Raw genomic sequence first — 21248 nt, forward strand, 5'->3', positions numbered from 1 at the left:
AAAGGACCAAAATAGGGAATGGCTGTCATTACTCCTTTTTGCTTGTCTTAATTCCAAATAACATATGAAATCGTTTTGCATGGAGAGAAGCGTTTTCTCCAAACTTTGTTTTGGGGGAGAGATTTTCTTTCGAAGGGACTTAAAACATGTTTGACCTTTTTATTCCATCTCTGACTTACAGGGGTCAGGGTAGGAGGCTGCTCATGAGTCAGTAGCATTCACACACAGGATTATGTAGATCCATCTTGGTCCCAGGTGAGGAAGGCACAATGATGACAGATGCTGAAGGAGAGCTGCTCTAGAGCCACCCTCTTTATTCTCCTTTTGGCACCCCACAGGGATTTAGGATGTTTTCATTAACTCTCAAAGGAGTGTTAGATGTTACAAAAGTTTTTTTCACAAGTGACATAAGCAGAACACTTCTGAGTGTAATTCAATTTTGAATAAAATTTTATCCTCATAATTACCCCCTGTGAAGAATTTTTGAAATTATTTCACTTGAATTCATTTCATTTTTTATAATAATTTAAAAAAATTTCAATTACAGTTGGCATACAATATTTTATTTCTCCATCTTGACCAGAAATCTCATTTCATTTTGACATTTCAGAAACACTTTAGTTCTTTTCTTGATTGGAATATGAATCTTTTCCTGCGACTTTCTTGCCCTAAATTATTCGTATTTCTTAAGCAAGGTCTGTGTGAGTGCTTATTGAATTTAGTCTCAAGAGTGAATCTGAGTCATTCTTTGGTTGCTTAGGTGTATTTCTCCTCAGCATGTCCATCTTTTCTCCTGCTGTCTTATGTTCTACATATGGGGCGTGGGTGCCACTAAGAAGAGGAACTCCTCAAGCAGATCCCAGATAAGCGAAGTGGCTTGGGCTCAGACGTGTGGATTTTTGCTGCCTGCAGCGCCCTCCTCTGTGAAGGCCCTGGGGGTAGGAGCACTAGAGCAGCCACCCAGGGTCCCCTCTGCTGGAGATCAACAATTCCAGCATTTGGTTTCTGGAATGATTGACTCTCAAACTTAGGAGAAGACAAATTTCCTTAATTTGTGTTTTCGCTTCTGCCTCTAATTTCTTAGAGCTGTTCTCAAGTCACTTGAAGAATATTGTTCACCATTTGCTGTTTAGAATGAAGGCTAGTTTTTCTCAGGTTCTAAATCTTTAAACACACTTTATGTGTTATAGTTATTAAAATAGCGGAGGTTTTGTTTGTGTGTTTTTTAAAAGAACATTAGCTACATCATCCAGTTTTGTGGGCTGGCTGGAGATCCTATCAGTAATAAATAACAGTGAAGCTCAGAAATCCCTTTTCTCATAGTAGGTGACACAGGGTGAGGACTCCGTGTGTAAGTTACTAATACCAGGTCACCCTCACTGGGGCTTCCCCCTCTCTTCTACTGTCCTTTCAAAGCAGCAGCTTTATCATTACTTTGCATTGGTACTGTTTGATAAAGTAATATTTTAGCTTTTTAAAGTGACGCATAAAAAGGAAAAGAAAATGACCTTACTCCTTATTTTACAAATATGTTTTGCCTCTGCCTCTAGACTCTTAAGCTCTTTTTAAGGACATACGCTATTTCTTATTCATCTTTGAGTCTATCTGGGATTTTTTTTTTTTTTTACAAATGTGAAGTCATCACAAATGTGCATGTCATCCCTTTACAGGGGCTGTGCTAATAAGTAATCTTCTTTATATTGTTCCAGTATTAGTATATATTCTGCCAAAGCAAGCACTGCCTCAGGATTTTTTGTGCATATCTATAAAAAAGGTTTAAGTAACAAAAGACCTGTGCTGGAGGGTGAAGTCAGTGAACAAACTAGTTTAGTCCTGCTGATTCTAAGAGATAAAGGTCACCTTAAAGCAGCTCATTTGATGAGATGTTGGATGTTAGAAGTCAATCGCAGGTAATAGATAGAGGTAACCTTTATGCGGTAAACTCTGGATTCCTGATTTGTGCCAGGTATTGTGCTGGGCTTTGGGGACCCAGAGAGGAACGTAGGAGACTGCCCAGAGAGAGGCAGTGGGTTGTAGCAGAGGCCTTTGAGTGAGTCCTATATTTAATGTAAATCCCATGTTACCATTTACTAGATGTAGGTCCTTGAGAAAGTGGTCTAGCCCTGTGAGCCATAGCTTCCTCATTTCTGAAAAGGGAATAATACCATTTACCTGGAAGGTTGTACCTACTAAATGATCTATCAGGTCAGTATTGGGCACATTGTAAGCAGGCAGACAGTGGTGGCTTTAAGAACAGTGTACTACCTACTGCAGTTAGAGCTATGGCAGCAAGCCATCATACTGTGTGTAAACAATTGTTCCGCAGTGCATGAGTGCTTTGGTGAGAGGTTTGTATGCACAGGTGCTTGGGGAGGTAGGAAGACAGGTAGGTGCCTCACCCACAGGTGGAAGGCCTTCAGGAAGTGGAGGCACTACCACTATTTGGTAGTGAGCCAAGACTTGAAGCCTAATTAAGGATTAGCTGGTAAAGAAAGGAGGGAGGACATTCCATTCCAAGCAGTCATGTCTCTACAAGGACACCCAGGCACCTTTTTTGCAAGGTTTTGGTTTCCAGTTTGCCAGAGTCCATAGGAAATCTTTCAGCTTTGCAAACTCTGCTAAAGTTGTGAAGAGGAGAGAACCTGGAGAAATGTTAAGTGGGTTTTTAAGAAAAGGAAGACTTTTTAAACTCCGATGAAGTCTCCAGAATAAGATTAGACCTTTGGCTTGGCAGAACATTCGCCTTTGCAGCTTGGTGATGGTGTCAAGTCCTAAGGAATTCAGTGGGAGCTAAGAATGGTTCCCACCCGTCCCCCCTGTGGTGGGATCTAAGCACACTCCCTGGCAACCCACCTACTGGTTTCCCAGTTGCTGCCAAACTCCACTTTCAGGAGGAAATGATTCCATTCCTTTCCGACTCATGGGAATATCAAACAATCAAAAAGGCCTCTATGTACTTAGAGGGGTGGGTAAATAAATATCCTTGGTATGTGATATTGCAGTGATAGGAAAGGAGCAAGTCGTCTTTGTAATGCCATGCTTAACCGAAAACAAGACGTAAAGTGTGTGCGTTGCAGGAAAATACACTGTATTGATGCCGAACATAATTGCAAGGATTCATAATAGCAAAATAATCCAATTAAAAGTCTGCTGTCACATTCAAATACTTTAAAAATTCTTTGTTTAGATCCAATGGTTTTAATTCCAGAATCCAACATCTTCTGAGTTTTTACTATGTTCATTAAAGACACTGTGCTAAATGTAATACCTTGTCATCTCATTTAATTGTCAAAACAACTTTATAAAGTAGGTAGCTTCCCTATTTCTTGCAGATGAGCTGACTGAGGCTCCCTAGAGCTTGTAGTTGGCAGATCTGGAGTAAGCCTAGGTAATCGGACGCCGTTGCCCTCATCATCAAGCTAAACCAGTCCCACCCTCACTATTTTCGAAAAGTCGCTCTTTTTCACAGAAATAATTTGTGGAGTTATTTTTAATTTTTCCCCACACTTTATTTTATTTCTTTACTTTGAAACAACAATTCAATGACTTATCTGAGATTAGCAGTTATTTTTTTTTTATTAATTGTAGAGTAATAGATAATGTAAAGATTTTTAGGTGAAATTTAAAGTGTTAGATCTATTTCATGAACTCTAACAATGTTGGGAATCTAATTGGCTATGCTTATTATATTTAAATTTTTCTCCCAAAGGTTCTATGGGAAACTTTTCATGTTAGCAAAGTATAATTTCTAATACATATTCCTTCTTAGGACAAGTTCACTTTTATCTCAGGCTGGAATAGGAAAGTAGAGAGGGAAAGCAACGATGTTGTGACTGTGTATGGTAGGGAGAGTGAACAAATCTCATGAAAGAGCTATAGCAGAGATCAGTTTGAGCTACTTAATTTCTGTGGTTTTAACATTCCAGTTTAGGGTGAATGCATTAAGAACCAAAGTACTTTGTCCTAGCAAAGTGGTATTTCAAGTATGGTGCTCATAACAACAGCTACCTCAGAACTTGTTAGAAATTAAAATTCTCATCCTAACACAGACCTAGCCTAAATAAAATGAGATTAATCCTCCTAATACGGGGGAAGAGCAATTACCATGGGTAATTATTTTACCAGTCACATCAGGATGAGAATCAGGTAATTGGGATTTTTTTTTTTCTTTGAAATTCCTTCCGGCCTTGTTAAACTAATAGTACCATTTATGTGTTTGCAAAAATACCAATTTGACTCTTAACACTAATAATAACAAGGCATTCATTACAGGTTAGTAGTATTTAATGAGCCCAACAAATATTAGATCATTTTATATTTTTTTCTTTTATTTCTTCTCCCTTTGAATTACAGGTTAAATAATACCTGTGTCTCTTGGGGCTGTTTCTTTAGGTTAAAAACGTTTCTGCCGGCACACAAGACATGCCTCCTCCCCCTTCTGACTATGTGGAGAGGGTATACAGCCCCACGGCCTACTCTTCCAATGGTAAAGTGAATGACAAGCGGTCGTATCCAGAGTCTTCCTACAAATCAACACCGTAAGTAGCATTTTCTTCTGATAGAGTGAGTCTAAAAAATGAATTTGCACATGTTTATAAGCCAGTTACTGTGTTGTATCATTTGCCTTAAAAAAAATTTCCAACAATTTACATAAAGGCTGGAGACTGATCTTTGCATTGTACATAGACACCTAGGGTTACTTGGAAGATAAGGAGGCTGGGGCTGTGAGTTGGTGGGGTCCTCTTCCCTTTCTAAGCTGAAAATGCTTTTCTCTTGATGATATAATAGATAAAGGATAGGTTAGGCTCTTTCGCTCTGGGAATGTGGTTCTATTTCCTACTTCTGGCTTTGTGTTTAGGTATAGGTGAAAGGATGTTGCTGACTGATAGCATAGCTAAGTGCATTTTCCAGTCTCTCCTTTTGCCTATTATTATTAGATCTATTAAGAGTGTTGACTAAGCATGAAGATTGGGAGGCTTTGGCTAGAAATAAATGATGAAAATTTACTCAAGGGTCTGAGAGTTTGCTGACTGGAAACACAGCTAGGCAAAAACCTAGAAATGTTCCAAATAAGGAAGAAAAGTTTGTCTACTGCTATGCCATCCTGAATGTGCCCGATTTTGTCTGATCTCGGAAGCTAAGCAGAGTCAGGCCTGGTTAGTACTTGGATGGGAGACCACCTAGGAAGACCAGGTGCTGTAGGTGTTAAAAAAAAAAGAAAGAAAGAAAAGTTGAAAGTTCTTACAGTAAAAGTCACATCCTTGAGAATAATCAGTCCTGTGTTCTTAGCCCTTGGAGAAGCCCTTGGTCCAGCATAGTTATCAGTCAGATGTCAAGCAGTCTGGATTATCTGGAGGATAGGCACCTGGAGGTCTGGTCATGTCCTGAGTCCTTTAGTGGGTGGTCAGAGGATTATCTGCAGATTTGTTATATCCAAGCATTGACCCACAATGAACTGGTATATTATCTAAGTATTGACTTAAGACTGGAAAGTTCAAAAGTTTAAGTTTCCAGGCTAGTTAAGACAAGAAAAAGAATCATTTCTTCATACCTCAAGCTTCATAATGTTAAATAATTTAGCAGCTTGGTTAAAATGACTTCATTTTACATTTTTCCTATTTTTACTCTTTCCTCAGTAGAAAGAGAAGATTGCTTATTATTCAACTCAGCTATCCTATCCACATACATTTTTATTAAACTAGACTTCATTCGAATTCAAGATTTCTGACATCTCCTTTGCTGTGCTAAATCCTCCGTATTGCTGATAAAGCCTCTAGGTTCTGTTTTATGTATATTGTAAAAATCTTCACAGTGAGTTTCTGGCCTAGAGTACATGCCATTGTAGTTATTGAAATGGTATCCCCTTTGTGGTTTTAGTTTGCCCTAAAGCCTAATGACTAGTGAGAGAAGGATGTTGGAGGTGTTACTGAGGACTTGGATGTAATTTTTACCTAAGGATGATAAATTAGTGTTGCTATATATAATTCTAGAACTCCAAATTTCTTTATAGACTAAAAAAAGAAACATTCCCTTTAGCTAATTTGATTGTTCTAAGTTCAAGGTGTAAAAGTTTTCTGCTGGAAACCTTTTTTTGTTGCTTCAAAGTTTTATCTCCAACCCTGTACCCTCATTTTGTGGGCCGGGTCATATAGAGATCCACTCTGAGTATACAGTTTGAGTGCCTGGAACCCCATTAGATGACACCAGCAGCTGAGTTAACTGTGGAATCAGTTAACTTTGAAGATAATAGATTTTATTATTATCCTGGAATGGAATTTGGAAACAGACTGGCATTGTCCCTTATCCTCCATATTTTCACAAATTCATTTGGAACAATGTAGAAATCTAATTTTTTCTTGACTAAGGCAATACATTGATAATGTAAAATTTAAAAGGGGCGAAAGGTACCTACTTCCTCTCCTTTAGAGGCAGCTATTGTTACCGGTGTCTTTTATATCCTTCCAGAGCTTGTTTTTAAATAAATATGCTGGCCAAATGTATATATTGTTTTTATTCCTTTAAAAATACTAGCATATTAAATGCATTATTAGCAGTGTATCTTGGAGATTGTTTATATTGGTATACAAAAAGTTTGCTGATCTGCTTTATAGCTGCATAATATTCCATCAATAATTTATTTTATTAATCCCATATCGATGCACGGTTTTTCCCAACGTTTTACAATTACAAACTACTATAGGGAATAAACTTGTACATCTATCACTTTGCACATACATGAAAGTATCTGGAAGAAGAAATATCAAAATCAGCATTGCTGGGCTAAAGAAAATGGAGTATTTCATTTTGATAGATGTGTTCAAAAGTACCAATTTATACTCCCAATCTATACCCCAGAACTTTTTTGAAGGTCTCAGAAATGCAAATGTGATGCTTAATTTTAAAAAAGAAAAGAAGGGGAGAAGTGGAATGGTGTTGAGGGATACAAATGCTACAGTATCTCCCACAGCACCTGATGTGATGCTTGTAGCCTCTCAGGAGTAATAGAAATTGTCAAGTGTTGTCCATGACAGAGTATGAGTGCTATGGAGCATTCAGAGTGCATCTACTCAGACGAGGTAGGGATGCACATTAAATCACATTTCCTCAGGCTTTTTTGAAGGTTCTAGTAACCCACAAGTTTACTAGACCCACAAGGACTTCTACTTGCTATTGTAGTAGATAGAGAAGGAATTAGAATGAGAACATTATGTATGAGGTCCATGTTAAGGATAAGGTATCTCAAGACTAAGATTTATTTTCCCCAAAAGCATACCATGCACGCAGTAAAGAGCACTAATCTTGAACATATAGCCTGATGAGTTTTCACATATGAGAACACCGAAGTAACCTCCACTACTCCAAAAGAGACATTTCAAGCATTCCAAAAGCTGTCGCATGCCCTTTCTTCATCGATACCCTCCTCCATTTTGATGCTTGTCAACCATTTATTAGTTCTGCTTGTTATTGGGGTTCTTATAAAATGGAATCGTATGGTAATTACTCTTGTGTCTGGCTCCTTTTGCTCATTGTAATGTCCTATACTTTGGAATTTCAAGGCAGTTAGAATTTATCCTGGATTAGGAGACAGCAAAATTTAGCTGAAGATGGTTGACTTTTCACCCTTTTTAGTAAATTTGTGAGAGCTCTGTTAGGTATACTCCCTCTATCCTGTCTATACCCAGGGTGAATTAATCTTAATAAATCAAGGAAGTTGAGTGTTGACACTTGCAGACATCTTTCAAGGCAAGATGACAACCTTAGAGTGCCAAATGAGACCATTGTTTGGTAGTAGCAAATAGGCCGGTAGAGTAATCTGTTAGGACTATTGTGCAAGTTGTAGGAATTCACTGGTTCATATAAGGCCCAGGCATAGCGTGATCCAGGGACTCAGAAGATATCAGAGCTCTTATTGCTACGTTGTCTTTATTCTTAGTGCAGCTTCTATTGTAACAGTGTGGTCATGCACATTCCCCAAGCTAGGTTGATCTTCCAGTCCAGGGTTCAGAAAATAGAATTTACCTTCCCAAAGCTTACATAACACCTATTGGAAAGACTCTGATTGGCCTTTTTTGGGTCACTGTCACCCTCCGGGCCTTTAAGATGGAATTCTCTTCTTGGCAAGGCTTAGTTATTTCCCCCCTCCACCCCCAAACTGTGGCAGTTCTAAAATATCATGTATATAATGGACACCATTCTGACAGTCATGACACTGATGTTGCTCATACATTGTTTTTCTTCCCTCGCTGATACTGGGTGTCATCAGAAAAGAGGATTCTTGTGGCTGTGTTTTCAATTTAGTAATTACCTTGAACACCTGCCATGCACACAGTTCCGGGCCAGGTGCCCTGGGAATACCAAGTCAATGTTCTCATGGAGGTTGCAAACTAACAGGGGCGGGAGAAAGTGCACAATAACTATACTGAGAGTCAGGGCAGAATAAGAGCAGCAAAGGCATGTGAGGGTGTTTACCTGAGAATAAAACAAATGAATAGAAAATAAATCCAAAAGCTACAAAGGGGCTAACTAACCTAGGAGACTGAGTTGGATGCTGAGGAAAGTATACGGTGGGTTATGAGGATTTTGATCTAATAGGATCAAATTATATTATAGTCTTGAGATACCTTATCCTATTATATGTAAAAGTAAGCTTGAAGATTATTGAGAGTGTACATATTCCCTGTCTCTTAAATTTATTTATATTTTTCTTGCTAAGCATTTTGTTTTTAGCTTTTATGCCATATCAGGTATGTTACTGTTTAGCGTTTCAAAGAGCATGGGAAAGAGGGGAGGTGGAAAATCAATAGTAAAGATTAATAATATCAATGTCTAATAAAATTATGGGAGGAAGCCTGCTTTAATGTTTTCTTTTTTTCTAATTTCTTTTGCCCTTTAGCTTCCTCTCCCTCTGTCCCCCACCCCCTCAAATAAACCCACTGTGTTCTAAATGTTTTGTTTGTCACCTCAAAGCAAGAAGCATGCATTAGTACCTGCACTTTTGGCAGAGTATCTAGGAACTTGTTTAATTATTGACCCACGGAGAAAGTCACATTTTCCCTCCTTTAGAAGTATCATTAACATAGCACACAAAGCCATGTTAACCTGCATAAATTTAGAAAGAAATAAATACCACCACCACCCCCATTTATACTCACACATACACAGAGTTTTAGGAGTCTACAGGAAATTAATAAATGTGATTAGAAATCTAAGACTTTGACAGCAGTTAGAACCAAGCAGTTCTGGATCACATGGAAAAAAAGTAAACCTCGTAGATAAAGCTCAAGATTACAGTTGTGGTAAGTTGAAAGAATAAAAATCGACAGACGTCTGTCGTCGTTGATTTGAATAGCAAGGCTGGTATTGAAAAGTCTCAGACATTTTCTTTGTCTTCCTTTCCTTTCTCTTCTTGACCTTCTCCAGCTCTGCTCTGGGAGAAAGTTAAGCTTTGCATTTCTGTTACTCAGAAGTGGTATACAGTTGCCACAGCTCTTGGTATTTTATCCCATGTTACGCTTTGTTTTTAAGCTTGTGGCAGAAACATTATAAGCAATTAAAAATCTGACGCAATATTGAACAATTGCATTAGGCAAATAAGGGTGATGGTAACCCTTCCATTCCATTCATTTCGTGTGGCTTCAGGATCAACATAGCAATTTTAAAGAAGTCTTAATGAGCTCTTTCATTTTTACAATATAAAGCTTTTTAGTTTTGGGGATTTTAGTTTTTTAGCTAAAATTTTTGGTTTTTGTAGTTTTTTGAGATTATATTGTGAAAAGAGAATTGATCTATAGGAGCCTAAATTTAATATTACGAAGAGCTTGTCTCTGAGAGTCTGCTTCCAAAGCTAGCGATGTCTGTGCATTCCTTTCCCCACTCAGCATTCCATGGAACTGGAAGAACCTGTAGAAAAGAATTATGACCATTATGTCCCTGACAGCCTTTTGTGGAGTATGTCCCTGGGTCAGGTAAACACGTCTTCCAAAACAGCTTGAACTTCCTAAAGTGAAATCTTAGCTCCATTTTACTTAGAAGATTTACAAATGGGCTCCCCTTATGTAGGAACCTTAACGCTACTCGTGTGTGTTAGAAGATGTGAGCTGGTGCTACACTGAATGCAGAACACTAGGACACTAGGGGTCTGCTCGCTGTTGAGCATATGAACTGCCAGAGTAAATGCACCCACTCATAGATGCCTCCTAATGCTTATTGTTGCTGCCCTTGGTGATTATAGTGCACTGGCAAAAGCTTGTCGTGTACCTAGTGATCATAGAAAAATAATTCCTGTTTTATTAGGGTGCCCGAAGTGGTTCAGGAGCTTCCAGTGACTTCACCTGTGGATGACTTCAGGCAGCCTCACTACAGCAGCAGTGGTAACTTGGAAACACCTTCAAAAAGGCCTCCCACAAAGAAAAGAGCAGGAAAGTCAAGGAGACCAGAGCAAGACCACTATGAAACAGACTACACAACTGGCGGCGAGTCCTGTGATGAACTGGAGGAGGACTGGATCAGGTACCGTGTCGCCTCTTTTGCTGGAACCACATGAACATCTGTTATTAGCGTGGGCCAACCAGGTTTTAGAGTCGTTGCCTGCTAAACGGGGGCGGATGGTGTAATTCCATTCTTTGCCAACTAGGACTGGAGACAGTTTTTCGTTATGTTTTTTTCTTAGTACTCTTGGAAGGATCGACGTGGAAGAGAGATGTTTGGCTGTAACCATGTCTTAAAAATACTTTCAACATCCTCTACAAAATGGCTGATAAACTTCACTAGGGCTCTCACTTTTACCAATAGTCACTCAAGAAAGTTCTTTCAAATAAATAAAATACAAGTATAGAGGAACTTTTTTTGCTGATTATAAAATTCCCAAACTATGGTGCTATGGCTTTCCTTTGGAATTGACTTTTAAGTTAAGTTTCACGATGAGACCAGAGGTTCTTTTATGGTTTAGTCCAAAGGACTTTGGTAAGCAGTTCTGTAAACAAGAGCTAACAATTTAGTGTTCTTGCTAAGGTTAAGTTCCTTTGTGTGTCAGTGTTACAGTCCATCACCAACTATACTCATGTTTGATGTGTAGCCTTTTTATCCCCAAGTATTCTGAGGAATGGGAAACAAATCAGAAACATTAGTGATGTGAATGGTGGGTAATCAAAACATTGTTTCTCAAGATGTTAGGAGGAATGGGTGGGGCATGCATAGTTTGAAATCTCCTACTTACTGGTGCTTCTCATTACTGCATCTTACCCTCTCCCCACCAAGAGATTTTGGCCTAGGTTAGCTATCTATCCGTAAAATATTTGCCTAACTTCTATTATGGAAAATTTAAATGGAAACTTTAAGAAGTCCTGAATTCCTGTTTCCCTTTTGAACAAGTCCTTTAATTTCTCCCCTCTATAAATGAAGATATTAGACTGACTTAGATCTAAAATTTGAAATTCCATATTGCTATGAAATTCTTTAGTTTTGTGAAACAATTCAGAATAATTCCTCGATGGATTATTGGTGAATAGCATTACCTTTATATGTAAAAGATAGCTCGTGTATTTAGAGATAAAAGTGATACAGAGTTTCAGGGTATTTTTCATAGTTTAATACACTGCCAGATTACTTGTACAATGTGCATGCATTTTTACACATGTACATTTAATGTCTACTTTTATAATCAAAGGACTAAAAGTAAGCTATTTCCACTTAGGAAAAACAAGACCAAGACCTCTCCCCCACAAAAAAAAATTACCCCAAAACAGTCTGAATAGTATAGGTGGTAGCAGAAAATAGCCAACTGCTAGTTGGCTGCTCTGCCACTTCAGTGATGACAGTGTACTTTGTGTTCCAGAATTCCAGTTTTAAGACATTAAACATAAGTATTCCATTGTCATGTTGTATATTCAGAATGAGCTTCTGTGACTTGAACCTTAAATTTTATAAAAGATTTTCTACATTATTTCTAAAGTTAAAGATTATGTAGGCATAGTTTTTTAAAGAACATGAGCGGTGATGTGTAAAGTATAATCCCTCTTAAGAGAACTTACTTGCATCTCACTTTCATCTCCCCATAAGCTACAAAAAGAAAACAAGAGAATGTCATTCTCCACATCCCATCAGCTTTATTATCTTTGAGGAAGAAACACTAGATTTTATGTCAGCTAAGGATGCATAAATAATCATTTTTTCACTCAACTTTTAGAGAATATCCACCTATCACTTCAGATCAACAAAGACAGCTCTATAAGAGAAATTTTGACACTGGCCTGCAGGAATACAAGCTCTTACAAGCAGAACTTGATGACATCAACAAAGAACTCTCCCGTCTGGATAAAGAACTGGATGACTATAGAGAAGAAAGTGAAGAGTACATGGTAAATTAAAACTTGATAATTTTATATTAAATGTAATTTTATTCGATCTATGGAGATACAGTATCCTTTATACCAACATTGATACAGATTTTGCTAGTAATTATCAAACTATAATTTCATTGAGGAATAATTGAAATTGAGTCTTGGATGAAAGCCCTTCCAAATTGAAGCGTGTACTAACGCAGTTAAGAATTACAAGGCAATCTCTGTACATATATCTCTTCCTATTTAAAAGAAAATAGCTTTATTACTTTTTCTATTTATACACATGGTTCATTTTTTCTGTAAAAAGTTCAAACAATCTAGAATTGCAAACAAAAATAAATTGCCTTAAATTCTACCACCTGGGTGTTACCAAAATATTAGTTGTTAAAATATCCCCTGTGTGAAAAGTACACTTAGACTCACAGTCTTTGATAAAAAATCGTGTGTTTTACTTATATCTTTCCTGCTTTTTTTTACTCAAAAATAGTTTATGGTCTGGGTTCTTTTCCCCTTGATCCCCTGGCTGAGGTAGTGTTTGTCCATGTAAAGTTACTCTTTCTTTTGAATCTCCCTTTCCATACTGTACTCTATGGAAGGAAGTCACTATGCATAGATCACACTGAAAGAATGGGGAATTATGCTCCAGCTCTCTAAAGGCGGTGTACTACACAAATTATTTGGAATTCTTCTGCATGGTAAATGTGTCACTTCTTCCCATTTATTTATTTAGTCAATCATTTATATCAGTATGGACTTACAGATATCTATTTTATACTTCGACCTGTAATTACTTCTAAATACTCTATTTTGTTGTTCAATTTGTTATATCTTTGACCATTGAGAACTCTTTCATTTTGTCTCTTTGATATACCCCATTATTGTGGGAGGTTTTCTTTTTAAATGTTTTCTGGCACTGCTTATGTCCTGCTTTTTTACTCAACAGTAGCTTATGGTTATTGTTTCATGTTAATAATAAAGATCTACTTACTGAAAAAAATATTTTTATGTGTTAAAAATAGCTACACAATTTGCAATTTTATGCTTTGCCATAATTTACTCTGTGAACAGACTTGAGGTATGTTTATTTCTTGTCTCACACACCACCCCTAGTAGTACCAAGAGTATGCTGGTGAACCTCTCCATCTTTGTGCACTTGTCTGCTTATCTAGCTAAAACAAATTCCAGAATGTGAAATTGCTGAATGAGTGAGAGGTTATATACATTTAAATTTTTCTTGTAAAACTCCCCTCTGGAAAGATTATATCAACTGCATTTCCACTATTGATGCTCTAGAGGACTCATCTGACCCACATCTCACTAATACTTAGTGCCCGAAAAATTACTGCCTTGTGTCTTAGCTATTAGTATAAACTTTTAAAAATCACATTATGTATGTATTAGAACTTTATATTCACTTCATGAAGTACCCTTTGCCATTTTTCATTGGGGTGATCTGCTTTTCAGATTTGAAGTATTTGCTGCTTATATAGTTTGATTTAACTATTATTTTCTTTTATGGCTTTTGTTTGGTGTTGTCATAGAACATTTTCAATTCAGTGAACATTTATTGACCATTATTGTGTCCTTAATGATGTGGAAGTTCTGAGGTTAGAAAGATAAATGAAATCCTGTGTCAGCCCTCAAAGATCTCATATTCTGAGAGAGAAACTGACATCTAAACAACTTAGACAGTATGACTAATGCCATATTCACATTATGTGTAGAAAGTACTATAACTACTCAGAGAAGGAATTAAGGTCTGAAGGCCTGAAGAGTCTAGGAGAGGCTTCACTGAGAGGTAACATTACAGATTCTCCAGACAAAATTGGGGAGGGGCACATACATACAGCCATAAGGAGATCGTGATAGAAATCTGGAAGCATTAAGGTACTTAACTTTTTTTAAAGGAATTACAAATGATGAATGCTAAGACTGGAAGTTAGATTAGTAGAGGAGTTTACGGGGAAGTCTGACAAGTTTTATGATGGACTATAACCTGATCAAAGCTGTGCTTTACAAAAGACCCCTTGGGGTCAGCGTGGCACTTGGACTTGAGAGATGAGAGGCAGCAGAACAAATAAAAATAGTTACCTGCCTATGCAAATGGAATGTAAGAATTATGTCATCAGTTTCTCTTCACTGGATTTCTTCAGGCCTCCTGCTGACCATAATAGTTTTAAGAGCTTTAAGACTTCGTTATTTTAATTTCCTGTATTTTTGGAAGTTTTAGCTTCAAAATAAAGTATCAATATGTTATTTTTGAAAGAGAAAATGCCCCGTTAAACATATTCTTTTGTGTTTCTTATTAATAGGCTGCTGCTGATGAATACAATAGACTGAAGCAAGTTAAGGGAGTAAGTATCCTAACTGTATGATTCTTTTAGGAAGAATTTTTATGTGTTTTTCATTTAACCTTTAGAATGATTATGAATAGCTTGTCTCACATGCACTGATTAAAGACAAAAGACCCAATAACTGGAAGACAAACTATTACTGAGAAGTTAGGACCTTAATTTCAGTTGTTTGCAGCTACAGCCAATACTGATTTTTAAAAACTTTTTTATGGTTGAAATATACATACAGAAAAGTATACAAACCATAAGTTACTAGTTCCTAGCATGCTGTGAGGCCAAGGGCTCCTATTAAGATAAAGTGTAGCTTGCTGAATTTTGTATACACATTTGTTAGGTACATACTTAGGCATGAAATAGCAGACTTATTGGGTAAATGTGTGTTCAGCTTTGGGTAGGTACTGTCAAACAGCTTTCCTGGTCTGTGCCCATTTACATTCCCACCAAGCAGTGTGAATTCCTCATGCTCCATATCCTTACCAGCACTTGCCGTTATCAGTCTTTCTTGACTTAAAATATTTTTTGTTTTTAAGAAAAAAATTACAAAACATCATGATTTTAAATGCAAAAGTTTCAAAGCGTATATAGTAAAGTTTCCTGTCTCATTCCCCATATGTTCAGGTCCCCGTTTCCAAGTGAAATTATATCACCACTTTGTTTTACTGATTTTTTTAGATGATGTGTTAGCAAAAAGATTAGTAAATTTTCTTGGTCACTTTACAAATTATTAGAAATTAGTGTATCCTTTCTAAAACTCAGGTTCGAAGATATGATTGAGCAAAGAGAATCAGTTGCTTTTCTGGTTTGAGATACTACCAGGTGCTTTATGCATGTTACTTCATTTAACATGCCCAACAGTGCTATGACTTTTTTTTTTTTCATTCACCTCTGCCTTCCCAGCAGCTAACACATAACTCTTTTTATTTTGTTAAGTTTACCTGTTTTTTTTTTCTTTTTAGTCTGCAGATTACAAAAATAAGAGGAATTACTGCAAGCAGTTGAAGAGTAAATTGTCACACATCAAGAAGATGGTTGGAGATTATGATAGACAGAAAACGTAGAAGGCAGATGCCACATTGAGAGATTAAGAAGTATCTGACATCTCTGCAATGTTCTCAGAAGGCAAAATGACTTTGGACCCTAACCCGGGAGGCCAGACCTTTGTGATCATTACAAAGTTTTGGTAGCTTTAATATCATCAGTTTATTATCATCAGTATTTGAAACATTTTATAAATAGCTTTTGATAATCAACTGAGATGAAAACTCCAATTAAGGATTTTATGCTTTAAACATTGGTTCCTGATTAAAAATTGAGGTTTTTAAACCTTTAAGGAAGGTCCTTGAGTGGATTGTGCTGTGACCTTTCACACCTTAGGCAGATAGGGCTTAGTGCTTCATTAGTTCCAGTCAGTGATCTCACTTAATCCTCCCAGAATTCTCCCTTCAGATAACTGTTACTTATAAGCTTTTTTTTTTTTTTTTTTTCCCAGATAAGGAAACTGGGTCCCTCAATGACATGAAGCTGCTTGTTTTCTAACTTGCAGTTTTGGTTAAGTCTGTTTTATGACTTCATTAATTAAGTTCCTGGCCTTTCATATTTGAACTACTATGGATATTGCATTTTACCAAACTCCCTAAAGATTTTTTTTCTGTATACAAATGATTAAAAGAGCTTTTTATCGTTTTATGTTATCTCAGTAATAAAGATCATGTAAAAGCAACAAATTGAAATTTAAAGATTATCAATATATATTTGCTTTTTAAAAATCAAAATTTAAACCTATTGGTTAGAATTTTCTTGTATATTTTAAAATACTTTTTTACTCTTTTATGGTTTACACGCTTTTTTAAAAAAAAACTAGGCTATTTCATTATATCAGAATATCCAATTACATGTATAATTTACTTGTGACTTGAAATGTATCTTACAGGAATGTTCAAGTTCTGTACATATTTTATAAGGTATTAAACCAAGTGTGTTCTTTCTATAATATACCTGTTTGATGTAATTAGTGCTGTTAATTTTAAGCTGTACAAAACTACATTCAGCAGTTTTATGTTACTGTTTTCAACTATTTTGGGTGCTGTGCTGATTGCTTGTTTCCCAGTCCTTTAGCTGAAGGCCGATTTGTCTAGAAGTAGAAAATACAATACCACACAACACCAAATTATTTCAAATTGTGCCCTTAAATATTAGCACTTTTTTTTAATTGACATTTTTATTAGTAAAGTAAAATTAGCTGATAATACTGGGCATAACACTAGCCAAGTCAATTGATTATTCCCCTAGTTTAGAATTCTTCTTTTATGAAAATTTTCGAAGAATAATCTTTAATCATTAGTACGCAATTCGGACACTTAAGTATGTCAACATAAGGAACATACAAACCCGAAGAGAATTATATATAAGTTTATTTGAGCCAAACTGACAACATGCCAGGAAACAAGATCTCAAATGCTCCAAGAATGACAGCTTTGCAATTTCTTTTATATATTTAGAATTAAGGAAAGAACATAAGGAAAATTATATGAAGGTGGGTTTGTTAACTTAAGTGCTTAAGTCAAAGATAAACCTTTTACTAGAGAAGTTATATGCCTTGTACATGACTACCCACCATGACCTGCCTGGTTGGGAATTTTTGATGAGCATTGGACTTGTCAGATTTATTACAGAACCTCTTTTTCATCTACAAGTATATAATTTTTAATATACAAGTCTGAATCCTTTTTCAAAGATAAACTTTTAAATAATGTTTTATAACACTGATTTATTTCTTCAAATTGAAGAAATTCTTAATTTTCCATGTGCTATACATACTTATGACAAAAGGTAATAAGTAGTTGATGCTCTTTACACCTTTTGGATTCACACCAAATGGTAAGAACTCTCTCAAGCAGCCTAACTGATTTTTGTGCCTGTTAAATTTTAATTTTTAGTTCTTGGAAGTCAGTATATATAATTCATGAAGGCAAGCTTGCCAGTGTTCTGACAAAACCACTCAGCTGAGTGCAGGAAATCAAATAGCATAAGTTTGCATTGTAAAATTTTGCCATAAAATTGGACTTTGAAATAAAAAAATTAGAAAATCATTTTTCAAATGTTACACTTACTAAAGACCACTTCAGGAGCCAGAATCAGGGGTTGGCATTAACTAGGTGGATATAACTTTAAAAAGCCATTCAAACAGTTTCCTAGACTAGAAAATAAGATTAGACTTCAGAGATCTCTTCCATCTCTGACCTTTCTGTTTATGTACATCATTGTTCTAAGATTTTGTTTATGTACATCATAGTTCTAAGATTTTGTTGTGAAAACATGTGGTCCATTTGATAAAGATTCACTGCTTAAAATGATTTCCTTACATGTGTGATTCTGTATTAAAAGTAGATAAGTTCAATATTTTAATTTACTTTGAAAAATTTAAAGAAATACAGAAAACTATAAACATACACATACCCAACATCCAGAAATAACAGGTGTTAATTTTGGCATTTGTGCTTTTTATTCTTTGAAATAAATTAAAGTCTTTTAGTATTTATAGGAAAAGTTACATTTTATATGCATACACATATATACATGAAATATCACTTAATTCTTACAACAGTCTATTGACATGCAATCATTCCTCTCCTTTTACAGATAAGGAAACTGATGGATTAACTGGTTCATTGTTACGTACTGCATAGCAAGTGACTAAACTAGGAATCTTCATCTGTTTGAATATTAGGTTCTATACTCTCATTCTAGCTTGATTTTGTTAATAAATTAGTGAGCTGGGTAAGGTGGGATTGCTCTGCCCAATTAATAAAATATCCTATTTTGAGTGCATTTTAAGTACTTTTAATTACATGAAACGCTTCATATGAAATACCTGAGGTATCTGTAACGACCTGAATGGGGTATACATATGTAAAGCAGGGTCAAGGCAGAAGAGTTCTTTAATCATGGCTCCAGAGATCTTAGCTACAGTTGGGGTGCAGAAATTCCTAACAAACACATTCTCCCTTCTTCAGCATCAGGATTGGAAGTATCTCACCTGGACATTTTTAAAGACTCAGCTGGAGGAATCAGAATTCAAAATCTCTTGGCAGTTCATGCTTCTGCCATTCACCATGTAACCTCTCTCGTGTGAAAGCACAAATAAATTAGATGGAGGACTATCTCATTCCTCCCTGTGTTTCATATTGTTAATATGTCTTCTAATGGGAATAGTTTTCAGGAATAAAAATGCCCAAGTAACTGGTAGGTTTTAGAAAACACTGTTAAAATAATGCCACTTTGGAGTTAGAAAAAAGAACATGGACACATAACTGATTTTTTGAGTGTATGCAACTGCAACAACATATGGAAGGGTGTCACCAAAAAATTCCTAGTTGCTGCCACAGGACCTGCTAGTTCTTTCCTGCATGTGTTGTCCTTGCTTTGCCCTCCAGCGATTACTTGCCATGTGACCTTGGACAAATTACTCGCTGTGTGATCTCAGTTTGCTTATTTGTAAGAGATATTTGTACTTAATATAGTTGTTACGAAGGTAGTTAATATGTGACTTAGACCAGTCCTTGTCAGAAAGTAAATAATAAATATGGCCAGTTACACCTTTCCCAAAGCCGGAAGGTAACTTTAAATAACTTTAAAAAGCAAGTTGTGTCTTAAAATTTTATGTATCATCCCAGTCCCCATATGCTTTGTCCTGAGATGCAGCTTTAGGGTGTAAATTCTGAATTCTAGGCATAACTACATTAGGCTTGGCATTGTGACTATTCACAGATAATGAACAAATGCTTTAAAAGATAGAATAGAGTTTGCAAATCAAGATAAGGATTATTGCTGTTATAAGCAATTTTGGAAGTTTTTAATGAGTCTTGAATAGTTTGAATTCCATCAAAAGGTGTTGGAATAGGCAGGTTCACTTCTACCAGTCTTTGAAGTTGTACACTTGAATTTCAGCTTGATTCACTGACCGAGCTGTTCATGAATTTCCTAACTCCATGGATGGTGTTCATCTACCCATGGGCAAAGAACAAATTATTCCATTCTTATAGTTGTCCCTTAGTTTTACAAGTTGAAACATTTGGCTAGGTTAGATCATTTCTTTATTCTAATCCTTTATACACAATTAGAATATTGTGTCAGTCATAATTATGGCAAGGGATTACCATGGATTTATGTATATTTTGGTTTGCTTTAGTACCATTCCTAGTTAAATCAAGATCTATAACTAAAATCTATACAGAGAAAACTTTACAATGGAGGAAAGTCTGGATGATTCAGCCTCTTCTCCACAAATATGCTTTACATATATTGGGGAGTCCTCTGTCCTTTTCCTGGTTTTCTGTTAAAAAGAAGAAAAGTTCCCAGACTGATTGGTAGTAAACATAAGTGAGAAACTTGGAGCTTGGGTTTGTGGCTGTTTGTCCTTTAGGAATGCATCCCATCTTGAAATAGGATGGCCAATCAGAACAGAAGGAAAGAAGTAAAAGGAGAAAGTGTGGAATTTGTGGAGGGAAGGAATGGAGGATGGAAGGGAAAGGAAAATGTGTGACGTTTGTGTGTGAGTCCTATAAAGGAGACAAAGATGTCAGGGAGCAAAGATGGGAGGCAAGTGGCACTGGGAGAGAATGAGCAACGCTAATTTCCTTTCCTCTCCCTTTTAAAGACAACACTAAAACTAAACAATAAGCTGGTTATGGAATTACCACTGAGATGTATAAACTCTGTAAGGTAGGTGGAGGTATCCCCACTTTATAGGTCAGACTTGCATTGTGACTTGCTCGAGGTCATGCAGCTAGTGTTAGCAGAGCCTAATTTTAAATTTAGGTCTGTTCTTTCCACCACTGTGCAGGATGGCTTCTGTTTATGTTTCTGAGGGGGCAGAACACACGGGAAGATTTGGGTGCCAATAAAGCAATAAATATAGACAACAGAGGGGAAGCATATGCTGATGACGGAGCAGAGGCTCCAGATCCTGCAGTTCCTTTCTGCTCATCCTCTCCTGGACCTTTCTTCCAGTGTTCTGGAGGTGCCTTGTCTCTTCATTTCTCAGGTGTGGGAAATGCTAGTATTTAATACCACATGTATTAGCAGGGATCTCAAACAACTTTTCCAAAACTGAACTGATCTCACTCCATATCCTCTCAGTAATTGCAACTCCAACCTTACAGTTGCTTGCCTAAAAATTTTTGGAGTCATTTGTTCCTTGTTCATAACACACACCTACTTTATCAAGACTGAGAATCCAATCACTTCTCACTAGCTGCACTGCCACACTACCCTAGTTCAAGCCATCAACATCCCTCTAAAGTTCTCATGGTACTCAGAGCCTCCCGCCTCTCTGATTTTGGTTGCCACCACTCATTAACTGCTTTCTCATGCAGTCCCTCAAACACACCAATGAGTTTCCACTTTGGGGCTTTGGACTTGCAGCTCCCTTTGCCTGGAGAGTTATTCCCTAGTTATCAACATTAATGCTTTCCCTCATTCTGATCATGGCTCAACTGTCTTAGTGTGGACTCAACTGTCTTAGTGAGGACTCCTCTGACCACGCTATTTTAAA

The 21248-nt window shown here is 36.6% G+C and overlaps 1 protein-coding gene and 2 pseudogenes across 5 annotated transcripts in view; 2 read left to right on the plus strand and 1 right to left on the minus strand.

The window, feature by feature from the left end:
- Positions 1-18092, plus strand: part of OCLN (occludin) — a 43014-nt gene extending 24922 nt beyond the window's left edge. For all 5 annotated transcript variants that reach the window (XM_006913117.3, XM_025047854.1, XM_015590297.2 and 2 more), the window contains exons 5-9: positions 4393-4538; positions 10294-10509; positions 12185-12356; positions 14654-14695; positions 15652-18092. In XM_006913117.3, coding sequence (XP_006913179.1) covers positions 4393-4538; positions 10294-10509; positions 12185-12356; positions 14654-14695; positions 15652-15753 — 678 coding nt within the window. In that variant the 3' untranslated portion in view covers positions 15754-18092. The remainder of the gene's footprint in view (positions 1-4392; positions 4539-10293; positions 10510-12184; positions 12357-14653; positions 14696-15651) is intronic.
- On the minus strand, positions 1626-1739 carry LOC112480662 (annotated as a pseudogene).
- LOC112480816 lies at positions 5087-5205 on the plus strand (annotated as a pseudogene).
- Positions 18093-21248: the final 3156 nt, after the last annotated feature.

The sequence above is a fragment of the Pteropus alecto genome, unplaced genomic scaffold, assembly GCF_000325575.1.
Source record: "Pteropus alecto unplaced genomic scaffold, ASM32557v1 scaffold20, whole genome shotgun sequence".
NCBI lineage: Eukaryota > Metazoa > Chordata > Mammalia > Chiroptera > Pteropodidae > Pteropus > Pteropus alecto.